This window comes from Panthera leo, chromosome B1, assembly GCF_018350215.1.
Source record: "Panthera leo isolate Ple1 chromosome B1, P.leo_Ple1_pat1.1, whole genome shotgun sequence".
Lineage (NCBI taxonomy): Eukaryota > Metazoa > Chordata > Mammalia > Carnivora > Felidae > Panthera > Panthera leo.
The window spans coordinates 101,579,238-101,595,479 of record NC_056682.1 but is presented as its reverse complement, the minus strand read 5'-3'; the positions used below and the strand labels follow the sequence as shown (position 1 = coordinate 101,595,479).

Below are 16,242 nucleotides of genomic sequence, written 5' to 3'. Positions count from 1 at the left end.
CTACGTCTCTCCGTTTGTTGACGCAGGCCGCACAGCCCAGAAGGCACCGCCATGGCGCTGGCGCAGGCGCGAGCGCGGGGGCGGGAGCACAGCCCCGCAGACGGTTGGTGATTGGATGAGGAGGGTTGTGGGGTGTTAGTCTGCGTACTGCTGGGACGCCACCAGGCAGCTTTTGAAAGATGCAATTCTGGCCTCGTGAGCCTTGAAGCCCGAGATCGAACCGGGAGGAGGAAGCAACGGCGGCGGCAGCTGCGGCTGGCGAGCCTCCGGCCTGCCACTAGGTCTCCGACCTACAGGGCAGGAAGGACAATTTTGGTGGGTGGGAGTTGGGCTGGAATCGGCCTTTGAGAGTCTTATGTTTTTATGTTTTCTTTTCTGTTTTTCTCTGACCCCCGGGTAGATGTAAGGGCTTTTCCGGCCAACTGTTTTGACTCTTCGTTACCCTTTTGTAGCAGCACTTAGGGAAGGGCTGTAGGGGGGACGAGCCCCGTGCCTGTTAGAACTCTAGTTACAAAGCAGTCATGACATAAGTTAACGAGATTTAGTTCTATGTCGTGTGTGTTCAAGCCATTTATGGGAATATACATTATTTTTAATTTCAGATTATTTTTATCTAGTACTTTGTTTTTTTGTTTTCTGCCAATTTTCGTATGATTTATAGGCGAGAAAATGTCTGGCAACAATGACTGGTTTCAGAGTTCCCGGGTCCCTAGCTTTGCTCAGATGCTGAAAAAGAACTTGCCAGTTCAGCCATCAGCCCAGACGGTAGCTACACCCACAGGATATTCTTCAGAAAGTTACAGCCTGTCGAATATGGCATCCAAAGTTACGCAAGTGACGGGTATGACTTCTTTTTCATTTGCAATAATGTCTGAGTTAAGAATCCGGGATGGCCAGTAAGTATTGTTGAGCCTCCAGTTTAAATGTTCCCTGACTATATATCCATATACCAGTGGCTGTGTCCCATCTGGAACTCAGATTTGACTCTGAACACTGAAGGAGGCCTGTAGAAATCCTTCCCCTTGCTGTGCAATTAATTATTTTACTATTTAACCACTCAAAGGGTGTCTTGCTTTTTTGAGGTGCAGTTGTGTTAGCCCCTTCAGGGAAGAGACTGAACTTACACTGGTTTCTATTCCATATATCACTGAGATTAAGTATAAAGCAGGGACAAACACCTAAAGTCAATTGAATTCGAAGTGAAAAGTAATATAAAACAGTGAATGGGAAACAAACTTGTCTTAGTCCCAGGACTATGTCCTCAGTCTAGGTCTTAGTGACATCATGTGTAAAAAAATGACTTTTGAGAGACTCTGAAAACCTTGACCTCACTTAATGTTATGACAATGATAGTACTTCTTTGCAAATAGTTTGAGTACTCCAAAAGGTATTTGCTTCAACAGGTTGCACTTGTCATGTGTGCCAAAATTTTTTAGTAGAAACTTACCTGTAATGAAAAACAATTAGATATATCAGGGACAATCTTCCATTTTAGTGGAGGATTTAGTGCTTTTACTTTTTTTATTATTATTATTTTACAGAACTGACCACTGTAAACATTTATTTTTAGGTAATTTTCCAGAACCATTGCTTTCCAAAGGTCTTTCATCTACTTCAAATCCTGTCCTTCCTCCAAAAAAAATACCCAAGGAATTTATAATGAAATACAAACGTGGAGAGATAAATCCTGTGTCAGCTTTGCACCAATTTGCACAAATGCAACGAGTTCACCTTGACCTTAAGGAAACAGTAACAACAGGCAAGTGGAAAGTTGTATCTGGTTATTGCAGTACTGGAAAATACTTTCCTATGAAAAGCATAGCAAACGGGCGCCTAGATGGCTCAGTGGATTAAGTGTCCAACTTCAGCTCAGGTCATGATCTCATAGTTCATGGGTTTGAGCCCCATGTTGGGCTCTGTGCTGACAGCTCAGAGCCTAGAGCCTGCTTCAGATTCTATATCTCCCTCTTTCTCCACACCTCCCCTGTTCGTGCTCTGTCTCTCAAAAATGTTAAAAGAACATTTTTTTTTTTAAAGCAGAGAGTACAAGTGGTACTAAATTTGGTTATTTTCTATATTCATGTAATGTTGGGGTTAGGTAACTAGTATGTTTTGACAAATATACTTCAGAAATTTTTATATTCATACTTTTCTGCAAATAATGTACATGTACAAAATTTTTCTAATCACTGAATTTTAATTTTTTGTGTGTGGCTAGTTGAACTGAAATCCCGTTAGTGAAATTCAAGTGAAATAAACTGAAATTCAAATGAAATTCTGAATTTCACTTCTAAAAGTGAAACTAGGACTTGGATAGTATATCGAAAATAGTATATGATGGATACCCTTTCTGCAGATGTGTGTGACTATTTTCTCCATTCTCGCTTAAACCACCTCCCAACCAGAAGGATCTTTTACCACATTGTGCCTGTGGAAGGCTGCAGGAGTAAAGATCAAATAAAATGCAAACAGCAGCCCCTGCTCTCTTTACCTTATGACCAATGATTAGATAGAACTTTCGGAAAGTAGAGCGATAAGAAAATCAATGCTCTTGGGGTGCCTGGGTGGCTCAGTTGGTTGAGTGTCTGACTTCGGCTCAGGTCATGATCTCGCAGTTCATGAGTTCAAGCCCCACGTCGGGCTCTGTGCTGGCAGGTCAGAGCCTGGAGCCTGCTTCAGATTCTGTGTCTCCCTCTCTCTCTGCCCCTTCCCCACTCATGCTCTGTCTCTCTCTGTCTCTCAAAAATGAATAAATGTAAAAAAACTTTTTTTAAGAAAATAAATGCTCTTAACAGGTATTGACAGGCTAAAAGTATGAGTCAAACACAATCCTTAAAAATATATATATATGTGTACACATATGTGTGGGTTCCTATGGGTATTTGTATATAAAAACATTATTAAGTAGCTTGGTTTTTAAATTTTCTCTTACTAACTTTTGCCAACATGGGTCTCAAGGTATCTTTGCAAAAGGATTTAAAGTTTTTGAGATTTTAGCAAAGATTGTCATAGTGAAGTCAAGTTTCCAGTCTGTTGTTTTGAATGAAATAACTGGTAAACATGTGACAAAAATAGAGTCTTAATATCGCAGGTGGGAGTTTTCCAAGGTCTAGTCACTGTAGGTGGGATTACTTCATGACTGGTACTGTGGACTTAATTTTTGTGTCACCAGTTGTATTTCCCTCCATTCTTCTCAGAATGCTCTTGGAAAATGTAAGCTGTTGGTCATAGTAAGAAAAAAAATGTGAGGGCAAATCTTCATTGAACTTAGTAAAAGCTGCTCACAACTACAACCCATTGATAAGTAATGATATTTACTTTATGTGTATACTACTAGTTGAATAATCTGAATGAGTAGGTTTAGTAATGACACCAGAGTATATTTTAACAACTCTACAGGTGATTTAGATACATACTAAAGTTTGAGAACCTGAAGCATGATGGGATGAAGCTTAAAGGCTCAGTACTCCGACACAGAGGTCTTATTCACAAATTTGATGGGTCATATCTCACACATAATAATCTCACCCTTGTTAAATAAATATACAAAATATTACAAGGTTTAGTAAGTTGGGACGGGAACCTAGGTGATCATAATGAAGGAATTTGGGAAACTGAAGTCATAGATGGTGGGAGGAAAGCAATTTACTCAAATGTAGTCAGGAGTTACTTGTAAAACTTTGATATATATGGAAACCCAGAAGTTAGTGTAATATGTAAGGAAGTAATAATAACAGTGATGATGAGGCTTATGTGGAGTGACGCTGTACCTAGCCATCCATAACGAGTAGAGACTTGCATTAACTAGAGAACTTCTAAAGTCTGAATACCAACAAGTAAAACTTGAGCTGGAAAAATCTTTGGCCTATAAATTTAGATGATTCCACTTCAGTTTTCATTAGGCAAATATGAAAACTAGGTAAAAGTAATTGTGTAAAACTAATCCTTCTAGGAATTTTGGATGACTGGACATTCAGTATAAAACCGTTGTTTGTTTTGGTTTTCCTCGTGAATTCTCTCCCCTCCACTTGCCTTTAAAGTTATGGTGGTTTGAATTGCTTATCATGACACCCTGATTGGTTCACAGGATTTCTTCAAAGGGATATTTTTGTTCTGGGGCTTACAAGAGTATCAGAGTACTCAGAAGGTGGGAGAAGAGAGATGTTGCCAGAGGCTCCACATTTTACCTCTTGTTGGTCATTCAGTAGATATTTGGGTGCTTGCTATTGCCAGGTATTTCTTTATACAAGACCCTGTCCCTCCATGTATGATCTATACTCTAAAGCTGGCCCTACTGTTCATGCTGAATTTGGAGCTAACCTGGCTGCTTGATGAATTCCTCAGAACTGGTTCAGGGGTTCATCCAGCTTTGCTTTTAACCTGCATTGGCTGTGGGGCGTCTGGGCGTCTCAGTCAGTTAAGCGTCCGACTTGAGCTCAGGCCACGATCTCACTGTCCATGGGTTTGAGCCCGCATCAGGCTCTGTGCTGACAGCTCAGAGCCTGGAGCCTGCTTCGGATTCTGTGTCTCCCTCTCTCTCTGCCTGTCCCTCTGCTTTGCATGCTCTCTCCTTTGCACTCTCTCTCTCTCTCAAAAATAAAGAACATAAAAAAAATATTTAACCTGCATTGGCTGTAATAAATAAAATAAAATAAAACACAAAACTAATAGGCCAAGATAGTTTTCCACAGTGTTTGTACTAGGATATTTTTCTTTATAAAATGTCATTTGCAAGAACATATTATGAATTGTTTCAGCATTCATTCTGACTTCTTTTTCAAGGTAACGTTATGGGACCATATTTTGCTTTTTGTGCTGTGGTGGATGGTATTCAATATAAGACTGGACTGGGACAAAATAAAAAGGAGTCTAGATCCAATGCAGCAAAATTAGCTCTTGATGAGCTTCTACAATTGGATGAACCTGAGCCAAGAATTTTAGAAACATCAGGTAAATACTCTTGATTATAAAGTGTTTGTAAAATTAATCTTTTTCCAGAAGGAATCACCAAAGGATTTGTTAATGAAGAATTATTTGGCAACTACAGGAGAGAAATGGCAGAATTTATTTTCTTCCATTGCTGATTGCTGACATATTTAATATTAGTTAAAATGCTCCTGTATAGGGGATTGAGTACACCCGTTGTGATGAGTACTGCGTAACAAACGTATAGAATTGTTGAATCACTATATCATACACCTGAAATTAATATAATGCTGTATATTAATTATACTTGAATTAAAAACAAAATAAAAATAATAGCAAAGGAAAGAATACAAAGATTTTATATAAAAGAAAAAAATACTCTTGTATATTTCAGCACCAAATTATATGAACATGTTGGCTGAATTATCTGATAATTTGTCAGATTCTCAAGAGCTTCATATCCAGAAACTTGATTTTCTCTGTAGTTCATTGGATTCTTATTATGCACTTTAATACTGTGCATTTAATGCTTAGAGTTTTTAAATGCAATTTTTGTGAAGTTGGCTTATATTAAATTCAGTGATGGTAGAGTTATTGGAGAAAATAATGGCCTAAAGTAACACAGCAAATAGGTTAAGTGTAAATTCCAGAATTAATTGCTGAAGTTGGAATATTGACTCTGAACAGACAAGTTATTTGCCCTCTAAATGCAAGCTTCATCATTTAAAAAGGGAGGACATTAAAAAAAAGAATAAATAAAAAATAAAAAAAACATAAAAAGTGGGGGCACCAATAGTAACTACCTCCTATGCTGTTATTAGAATTAACTAAGTAATGTATGCAAAGCCCTTACCTAGTGTTTAGTGAATAATTTGTAATAAAATGATGGTAGCTTTTATTACTATTAATCAATTTGAGGAATATGTTACCATGTTATATATGCTAGCATAGTAAGCAAATTTTGTCATAGTGAGCAATTTTTGCTCATTTAACGGTAGATTACATTTTGGTTCATCTGTAAATGATAACTTTAAAAAAAGAAAAATCTGATTTAAACAGTGATCATAAACTCATTCTTTTTAAATACAAATCATCACTTTATTTTACTACTGGGCTTTTTTTTTTTTGGTTTGTTTTTAGTCTATTCATTTTGTCTTTCTTAATACTTAAACTTTTTGTTCTATGTTCTTCTTTCATGTATCTTTATTTTTGTTGTTTAAAACTAATAATTAAAAATGATTTATTTTGCCACATCTTGTGAGTTTTGATGTGTGTTTTTTTTCGTTGTTTTCAAATAGTTTGTCATATTTTGGATTTATTAAGTACTTAAGAACGTACTTTGTTAATTTTTACGTTATTTTCTCTTCACTATTTTTCAGGTTTATTAATTAAAGGGCTAGGTATGATGATTCTGGTATATGTCTTATACATGCTGGCACTATAAATGTCATTATCCTTATTTTATTGAAATGCTTTCATTTTTACATGTTATTTGACTTATAGAGCAGTGATGCAGTGATTTCATGTTGTTACAGTGTATATTTTTTTAATTCAATATAAAATAACTTTTTTATCTTGTATATTTTATGTTATATATGTTTTGGTCTTGAATTTTTTAAAATTCTCAGATTGATACTTTGTTACATTTTGTATTGGTCCAGTGTCTTTATCCTGTTGTTTTGTTTTTAATGATTTTCTTTTGTGCATAAAATTAGATTTTTTGACCTAGTCAATAAATATTTCAATAAAAAGCTTTAACATTTGCACTTATTATGAATGTCTGATGTCATGTTATGCATTTTTTTCCTTTTGTCCTGTGGATAATGTTTTGACTTTTTTTCTTTTAAATATTTAGAAGGTACTGATTTTAACCTAGAAATTCCTTCCTAATATTAAATCACTTTTGATAATTTTGAGTTCTGATTTTATCATTTGATAATTTTGTCATCTTTACTAGTATTAGCTTTTGTCCATCATTCATTTATCCATTCTCACACTGCTTTATGCCCTGAGTGAACAAATTTTACTCACCTAGAGCTTAGTGTGACAAGTGATTTATTTAGATTTATTTTTTTATAGATATGCCTTTGCCTTTCCAGAGTCTTTAACAAATTAATGTAAAATGTAGAACCTGTGACAAATAATATTCTTAAGACATTCTTTCAGTTTATTTATTGAAATCCTTTATATGTGATTATTTTATCAGCTATCAACCCATCTAGGTACGTCCCCAGCAATATTTTGCCAGTTTCCTTCCAATAGTAGCATGCAGCAGAATGAATAAATCAATAAATGTTTTCAGGATGTACTATGTTCCAGGGCCTGTGGTAGGTGCTGAGGATCTAGAATTACATAACCTGTCCTCTACTCTCAGGGAGCTAAGATGTAAAATGCTTTGTTGAAATTAAGTTAAAATCTATCTACACAATTTCCCAAGCATCTAACTTAATCATCGGAAAATGTTTATGGTTAGCTTCTAATGATAAATACTTCAAAATGCTTATTTAGGGCTAGCAAATGTTTTGCCTGGTGGGATACAATTTTTAGTTTTTAAATATTTATCTTTTCCATTTTTTGTGAAAATTAAAACATTTTCCCATCTCCACTGGTACCACTTTTATTTTCAATACCATTGTTTTCTCAAAAAGTGCCAATAGTGCCTTAATTATGACTAAAAGTTTTTAATAATGTATTTTCTGTGGTCACAGAGCCTGGTAAAAATTTAATTAAGTCACCTTTTTCTTTACAGTGAGTTACATTTTCTTTAAAATGTCCTAAACATTTAAAAACCGTATTTTTAATTTTTTCAAAATTCTGAGCTCAAAAAAATTATTTTCCACGTATTGCTTCTTTCATATTTTGTACATGGTGTTTTTTAAGTATAATCATAATTGTTAATTAACTGTATAATGTTGCCCTAAGTTTTTTCAAGGACAGTGTTATTAATAATACTCTGTTAGGTTTTGAAAATCTTAACACTTTTTATACAATGATTTAAGAATCTGGTTCTAAGTTTAGCTTATTTCAATACTGCTTTTTTAAAAAATTGAGGTTTTTAGTGTGGTAAAATAAAATTTTGTACTGCATATATATAAAATATAAATTTTAGTATCGTAATTAAGTGTACACTTTCGTGTTAAATATATTCACTTTGTTGTGTATCCAATATCCAGAGCTCTTTTCATCTTGAAAAACTGAAATTCTATACCCATTAAAAAATTACTTATTCCTTCCCCACCCCCACTCCACACCAAGCTCATGGCAATTACCGTTCTATTTTCTATGTGAGTTTTTCTAGGTACCTCAAATGGAATCATACAGTATTTGTCTTTCATTGCTGGCTTCTTTCACTTATCATTATGTCCTCAAAGTTTTTATTGTAGCATGTATCAAAATTTCCTTCCTTTTTAAGGCTGAATAATATTCTCTTGTATGTATATACCACATTTTGTTTATCCATTCATCAGTTGATACATACTTGGGTTGCCTCAAATTTGGCTATTGTGACTAATGCTGGTATGAACATAGGTGTACGAATATCTCTTTGACATTCTGGTTCCAATTCTTTGGGATTTATACCCAGAAGTGGAACTGCTAGGTCATATGATAATTTTATATTTAAATTTTTAAGAGCTGCTGTACTGTTCTTTATAATGGCTGCACTATTTGACATTCCTGCCTACAGTGTGGAAAGGTTCCAGTTTTTCCACATCCTCACCAATGCTTGTTATTTTCTGGGTTTTTTAAATAGTAGCCATCCTTTTGGGTGTGATGTGGCATCTCATTGTGACTTTGATTTGCATTTTCCTACTGACTAGTGATGGTGAGCATTTTTCATGTGCCACTTTGTATATCTTCTTCAGACATATGTCATTCTCCATTCTTTTGCCCATTTTTGAATTGGGTCATTGGTCTTTTTGTTGAGTTTTAGGAGTCCTCTATCCAGTAGTTCCCTTCTTATTCACAGTTTCACTTTCTGTGGCTTCACTTACCTGTGGTCAACTGTGGTCTGGAAGCAGATGATTCTTCTTCTGACATGTCATCAGAAGGTCAATAGTAGCCTAACACTACATCACAATGCCTGTGTCATTCACTTTACTTCATCTCATCACATTTTATCATCTCCCGTTGCAAGAAAGGTGAGTACAGTACAATAAGATATTTTGAGAGAGAGGACTATATTCACATAATTCTTATTACTGTATGTATATTCTATTATTAATTTCTTACTATTATTAATTTTTTTCTAGTTTATAAATTAAACTTTATCATAGGGATGTGCGTATAATATACATATTAAAACATAGTGTGTTTGTGTGTGTGTATATATATATACATATATATATATATATATATATGTATATATATATAGGGTTCAGTATTATTTGCAGTGGAACTAATCACCTCCGATAAGGGGAGGACTGCTGTATATTCTGGATGTTAATGCCTTATCAGATATGTGAGGTACCTATGTTTTCTCCCTTTTTGTGATTTACATTTTACTCTGTTATTAGTGGTTTTTGATTCACAAAAGTATTTAATTTTGATAAAATCGCAGGTTTTTATTGCCTGTACTTTTAGGGTCATATCCAGGGAATTATTGCCAAATCCAGTGTCATCATCAAGCTTTTCTCTTTGTTTTCTTCTAAGAGCTTCATGGCTTTTGCCCTTATGTTTGGGTCTTTGATCCATACTGACTTAATTTCTGTATGTAGTGTTAGGTAGGTGTCCATCTTTAATCTTTTGCATGTGAATATTCAGTTTTTCCAGCATCATTGAAAAGATTGCCTTTTCTGTTTTTGAATGATACTGGCACCCTTGTCAAGAATCATTTGACAAAATAAGTGAGAATTTATTTCTGCATTCCCTGTTCCATTGGTCTGTATGTCTTTATGCCATTACCATACTGTTTTTATTTACTGTCACTTTGTATTAAGTTTTGATATAGGGAAGTGTGAGTCTTCCACCTTTGTTCTTTTTCAAGACTATTTTGCTTATTTATACAGTGCCTCTTAAGATCCAGTGCAACTGGTACAGTCACATTTTCTTTATTGAAATTATTTGTGCTTGATAAATAGGATTTAATATCTGTGTTTTTCACTCCACTTGTGCCTAGTGCACTAGTAAATGGAAAAAAATCATCTTTCTTTGAGTTTTTAAGGTTCTGCTTTTCTAAAGTCCAGAGTGTATATATCTATAGTTAGCCTTTGCTTAACTAACAAGATGACATCGCCAATCTTTCCTTGCTAACTTTTATGTATTTGGCCAGTATTTCATTTTAGTCAAAATGAAGTCCAGAGGAGCAGCTTTTTTGCTTCCTTTGTCTTTATGAATGATTCTTGAGAGATCTAATATCTTGAACCTTTGCTCCTGGAGCCTCTTCATTTAAACTTTTATGATCTTTTTTTGTTTCTTTGGTTTAGTGTTATTTTTTGGTTTGTTTTTCCTAGATTCCCTAACTTGGGAAACAAATTGGAAAGCCATTGCAAAGAATGAGACTAACAGCTTTGAAAACTTTGAATGAAGTATCCCCTAGGAAAAATGATAATTCTCACATATTAAATTTTTGATAGGATAATAATTTTAAGTATTTTGCGTAGTATTACTGTAAATAGAGAATTGTTCATGGGCATCTAAAACAAGGTTTCATTTTAAATGTTTTTCAGAACATTGCATCTATTACAACACCAACTATATAGTAGCAATTATGCTTGTGCTGATAAATTAGGAAATCCAGAAATGTGTTTGTATAATTTCAGTAAGGCAGGACATTTACTAAGGCTGAGCTAACAGAGATTTGATGGCCTAGGGTTGGCAGAACTATACAGAAAAAATAATCATTTTTAGATAATAATCTAATATGTGTGTTACATAATAGTAAGGTACCTGCTTTTTGGAACATGGAAGCTTCATGTTTCTTTACATTTTTATTTTATTTACAGGTCCTCCTCCTATCCCTGCAGAACCTGTTGTTTCACCTGAACCAGTCTATGTCTCAAAAATACATTATGGTAAGAAAGTCCTTCATAATGATATTTTTTTAGAAGGGGAGCCCAATAAAAAGTTATAACAACATATAATTAAAATATGCTCAGGTGAGGTGCCTGGATGGCTCAGTCAGTTAAGTGTCCGACTCTTGATTTCAGCTCAGGTCATGATCTGACGGTTCATGAGTTCAAGCCTGACATCGGGCTCCATGCTGACAGCACGTAGCCTGCTTGGGATTCTCTCTCCCTTCTCTCTCTGCCCCTCCCACACATGAGCTCTATCTCAAAATAAACTTTAAGATAGTTTAGGTATGAAAATACATTAGTATTTTATCATTCAAACCTATCAGACTTCTACAAGGAGAAGAATTTCCTTCTATATTGTGCTAAAAATGAGAAATGAGGAATGGAGAGGAAAAATTGAAGAAATGGCTTTTTTCATATGAGGAGATGGTTCATCAATTTCATATATCTTCTCTTTTGAGAACGCTTTTCTTTAGTAGGCTTGTCATTAATGAAAACCAACAGCTTTCTGGTAGTGCTTAATGGTTGGGCATTCATTTTAAATAATCAGTTTCTTAATGGCAGTTATTTGTCACACAAGCTCAGGAAAACTATGACTGCAATTGCAGTTACTAATTACATGACCAAAGATCAACTACTTCTCCATGCACCTTAATTTTTCCATTTGTAAAATGTCCATAATAATAATTACCTTATAGGGTAATTGCGAGGATTCCGTGTAATCATATATGTAAAATACTTAAAGCAGTGCCAGTAGATGCTTCCTAAATAGTAACGTTTTATTATAATACTTTGTCATATTCAATACTGTGTGGTAGTTATTGTATACTTTTCCCATTCATTGGTTTATGAATCCTCTGAAAGTCAGGGAATTACTCTTTACTTCTTCATTGCCTACATAGTGGTAACATTTCAGACTTCAAAGTTTAGAGTATTTATAGAATTAAAATGAAAAAGAGCCTACCTTTCTCTTTTCTATATCTGCAGATTAGGATTTGAAAAATGGGTTTTATGCTTAGTCAAACTTGTTTTCTGTTGTCTTTTTTTTCTCATTGTTATTGTTATATCTCTTTCTCTAAAACAGAGAAAGACCCTGCACATTTATGAGTTTGTTTGCAGTAAAAGGACCAGACCAGGGAAAGTAGGCACATTCAAATGGCAAAGTCTACCAACAGTTTAATATAGTCACTTGATCTAACAGTCATAAGAATTGATGAAGAGAAGGGAAGTGAGGGATCAATCCAGCAATAGTCATCTCTTAATATGGGAAAGGGCTCTGGTCTGTCTTTTCAGCCTCTATGGGCAATTTTAATGAATAGTGGGGTAGAATCTCCAGTCAATGATTGACAAATAACACAGATTATGATTACCCTGAGAAAACAGATCAGTCTGTGGGGAAGAAAGAACATATGTTAACAGTATGTTTAAAGAAATACAAGATTAGGGTCAGCTTTGGTAGGCTCAGACAGGAGTCAAGTGTCAGAAAAAGGAGAGCAAACATCATCCTTCAAACACAGGAGTTGGATGTTATTGCCTTTGAAGAAAAAAGATTTGAGACTCACAATAATTTCCGAAACAGATTCTGCTATGCCAATTATAGAAGATACCACTATTTCACAGCCTGTTTGCTCTGCCATATCTCTGACTGACTATTTCACAGCCTGTTTGCTCTGCCATATCTCTGACTGGACCATATCTTCATTAAAAACAGTGATATTTTGGGAGGCACCTGGGTGGCTCAGTCTGTTGAGCATCCGACTTCAGCTTAGGTCATGATCTCACGGTTTGTGAGTTCAAGCCCTACATCAAACTCTGCTGACAGCTCAGAGCCTGGAGCCTGCTTCAGATTTTGTGTCTCCCTCTCTCTCTGCTCCTCCCCTGCTCACTCTCTGTCTCTGTCTCTCAAAAATGAATAAATGTTAAAAAAATGATATTTTGGCTTTGAAGATAAGTTCAGGTTACACATGATACTAAAAACACATGACACTTGAAATTGGCAACTTGAAATCAAAGAAATGGTGTTACTTGGCATTATGTATGTCATGTTCTTATCTCATTCTTCATTTTCAGTCATTTGTGAAATCATTTTATTTCCTCAATAGCTGGAACACATGTATAAGGAAAATGATGCTACTTATTTTTTTACGTGCATGGTACGAAGAGATACAATTTAGTACCTAAGATTTGATTATATTCACGATATTATTTCCTTCAATACTGAATGAAGATCAAGAGGATTACTGATACGTTGTTAAGACCCAAGGGTTCTTTATGATATTTAGGTGCAATCATTTAATGGGTAGCAAAACATTCTCTTGCCCCATACACGATTCTTACTCTAGCAGTACTAATTGCAGTGTGGTTTTCTACTCCATATCGTAATACAAAATAATTGCTAACTACATGTGGTATAATTAAACAAATTATAGTACATTTATTCTATAGATCCATTAGGAAGGATGTGGTAGTTACTATGTCTATCCTTGAGTGATGGCCAAGACCAAGTAAATGCAAAGGGTGCATTTCAGCATGTCCCAGTTTTTATATTTTGAAGTGATATATGTTTATAGATTCTAAAAATTTCTGTTAAGAACTGAAATAGTGCCCACATTTGGTGAGGGAACCTCTGAATGTATATCTTTATATTGCTGTTTCAGTTTAAAAAAAAAAGTAAAATTTTAAAATATCCTTAAATGAATACTGCTTCTGTATGATGAGTTTTTGGTGATAAGCAGAGCCAAGATGCTGAGAATTTCTCATTTATATTTTTACTGCATAAGGACCAAAAACTAATTTATACACCACACATTGATGGTTTTGACCAATTTTAGGTAAATGTATGCTAGCATGCAATTATAATAATTTTTATCTCCACATTGTATGCTTTGTGATGAGATAAAAGAATATAGCCATTACTTTATTCTTTTTTCTCTCAGAGCTTCATTTTGTGATTAATTTTATGATTGTTCTCATTCTTCTTGATAATGTGAATTTGGAGTTTATTTTGGCCAATAAAATAGCATTAACAGTATTAACAGAAAAATTAAATATTAACAAATATAAATAAAAACATGCAAATGACCTAACTACAATGTGTTGTATCCAGTTAGCAGAATGTTAGCTGAGACCAACATCAGATTTTTATTACTTGTGTGCTTTTAATGTAATTTATTATTGAGCAGGTCAAAAGAATTTCTATGAAAATTATAATCAATTATTCATTTCGTATATACATAATGCATGATAGAAAAGTTCTTTCATTGCTTTTTTTCCTCTGAAAATATGAAATGGGCTACAGACTACTTGGTAGACTGCTTAGCAGCCATCATGAAACATGAGGAACCGTCAGCGTCTTACAACTAAACTTTGAGAAACACTGTATGGTATCAGGTGATTCTGCAACCTCTCATTCTCTAAAACAAGGGTCCTTCAGTAGGGATACACAAAGCAACAAATGGCCAGGGCCCTACCCCAGAATCTTAAGTTCTGTCATGTTTTTAAAAATTTTTTTAAATATTTTTATTTGAGAGAGAGAGGGAGGAGGGGAGAGGCAGAGAGAGAATATGAAGTGGTCTCCACACTAAGAGTAGAGAACCATATGTGGGGCTCGAGCTTATGAACCATGAGATCATGGCCTGAACTAAAGTTGGACGCTTAAGCAGCTGAGCCACCCAGGTATCCCTCTGTCATGTTTAAAAAAAAATCCATGGGTAACTTCTGATGTATATTCTTGATTATAAACTGTTCTTTGGTAATCCTGGTTACTTAACACTGTCTTTATCCCCTTTCAAAGTTTAGGACTTTTTAGTAGGAACATGGAACTATATCAAGGGTCTAAGTGCTCCGTGTTTTTCAGTGGTTCTCAGTGGGGCAAATACTAAGGAATGTATTTCAATTATCACAATGATGAGGGAAGACTACTGGCTTTCAGTGAGATGTTGGTTGTCTGGCAATGTAGAATAATCCTATACAACAAAGAAGTGTGTCTTATAGGACTTTTGAATATTTCAACAAATATAGATCAGTAACTCTCTAGTGTGTAATATGAAGACATTAAGAGAAATTTTCTATAAAGCTCAATAACGTGTTTTATTTGGAATGGAATGCTTTAAAATATCAGTCATGATGTAAGTTATAATTTGTTTACACATCTGTAAGTTACAAACTCAATTGTTAAGGTTGTAATTGGAATAATAGAGGTCTCTGCAAGAAAGCACAGTGTTTTTCAAATTCATACTCCATTTGATTTTTTTTTTTCCAGAAGGGAGACATATTCAGCGTGGAAAGATATCACAAATTGTTAAAGAAACATTTAATCAACTAATATCCAATCATTCAGAATATCTGAAATGTAGCAATTCATTGGCTGCTTTTATAATTGAAAGAGGTAAGTCCAAATACATGGGATGTGTTGGTTTGTAGAAAAGCTATTAAATATCCTAATTTTAAGATGTGTATAGTAGTATTTTAATTAAATAACTTTGACCCTTTTTACAGTGGTATTGCATTGATTTGAAGTGGCCTTTTCTAGTGGGTGTGTATCATTTTTTTAAATATAATTTATTGCCAAATTGGCTAACATATAGGGTGTAAAGTGTGCTCTTGAGTTTTGGGGTAGCTTCCCATGGTTCATCGCTTACATACATAGTGGGTGTATATCATTAAACACAAAGGCTCTCAAAGTTAAAATATACTGACCAGAAACTAATAGAGAACTGCAGAATGGTAAAATGCCTAACACTTTAAACAATAACCCTATTAGAACCACTACCAAACTGAATTCTAATTTCCATTATGACAAAGAGAAAGACTCTATATAATAAATGACCAAATTTTCATTTTAAAGTAAGAAAAGATTACTATGGAAAATCATGAGCTTCTGGTTTTTCTTGTGGATATTATGATGATTCCAACTACATTTTATCTTTTATTTACCCTTTAATGTTCTATGTTGATCATTAAAAGTATTTAAATCTTATATTTATTTCAGTTAAGAGATTATAGATGATATAAAACAAATTTGAGGTTTGGTTCCTGGTCTTAAAGAGTTTTTATAATTTAAATGGGGAGAGAAGATATATATACTGTTGTGAAAGTCTAAGATGATAAAAGTTAATTATTTTCTATGATCAAAAGATGTATGAAAAATTCATAGACAATAGAAACCTGATAGAGTTAAAATCTTTGGGAACAAGTGGGACTTAAGCTGAAACTTTAAGGATTAATAAGGCTTATTTAAATAGAGGAAAAGAAGACACTTCTGCAGAAAGATATGAGGGAAGAAAGCAGCAGTGAGAAAACTTTT

The 16,242-nt window shown here is 34.4% G+C and overlaps 1 protein-coding gene across 4 annotated transcripts in view; it reads left to right on the top strand.

Annotated features, from left to right (window-relative positions):
- Positions 1-12: 12 nt before the first annotated feature.
- The window catches only part of ADAD1 (adenosine deaminase domain containing 1), a 103,525-nt gene continuing 87,295 nt past the window's right edge, over positions 13-16,242 (top strand). For 2 of the 4 annotated variants that reach the window (XM_042935578.1, XM_042935577.1), the window contains exons 1-6: positions 13-103; positions 662-841; positions 1,571-1,759; positions 4,783-4,950; positions 10,869-10,937; positions 15,199-15,324. In XM_042935578.1, coding sequence (XP_042791512.1) covers positions 52-103; positions 662-841; positions 1,571-1,759; positions 4,783-4,950; positions 10,869-10,937; positions 15,199-15,324 — 784 coding nt within the window. In that variant the 5' untranslated portion in view covers positions 13-51. Of the gene's footprint in view, positions 104-134; positions 316-661; positions 842-1,570; positions 1,760-4,782; positions 4,951-10,868; positions 10,938-15,198; positions 15,325-16,242 lie in introns of those variants that run through there. The other 2 variants (XM_042935575.1, XM_042935576.1) reach the window with 2 other exon arrangements.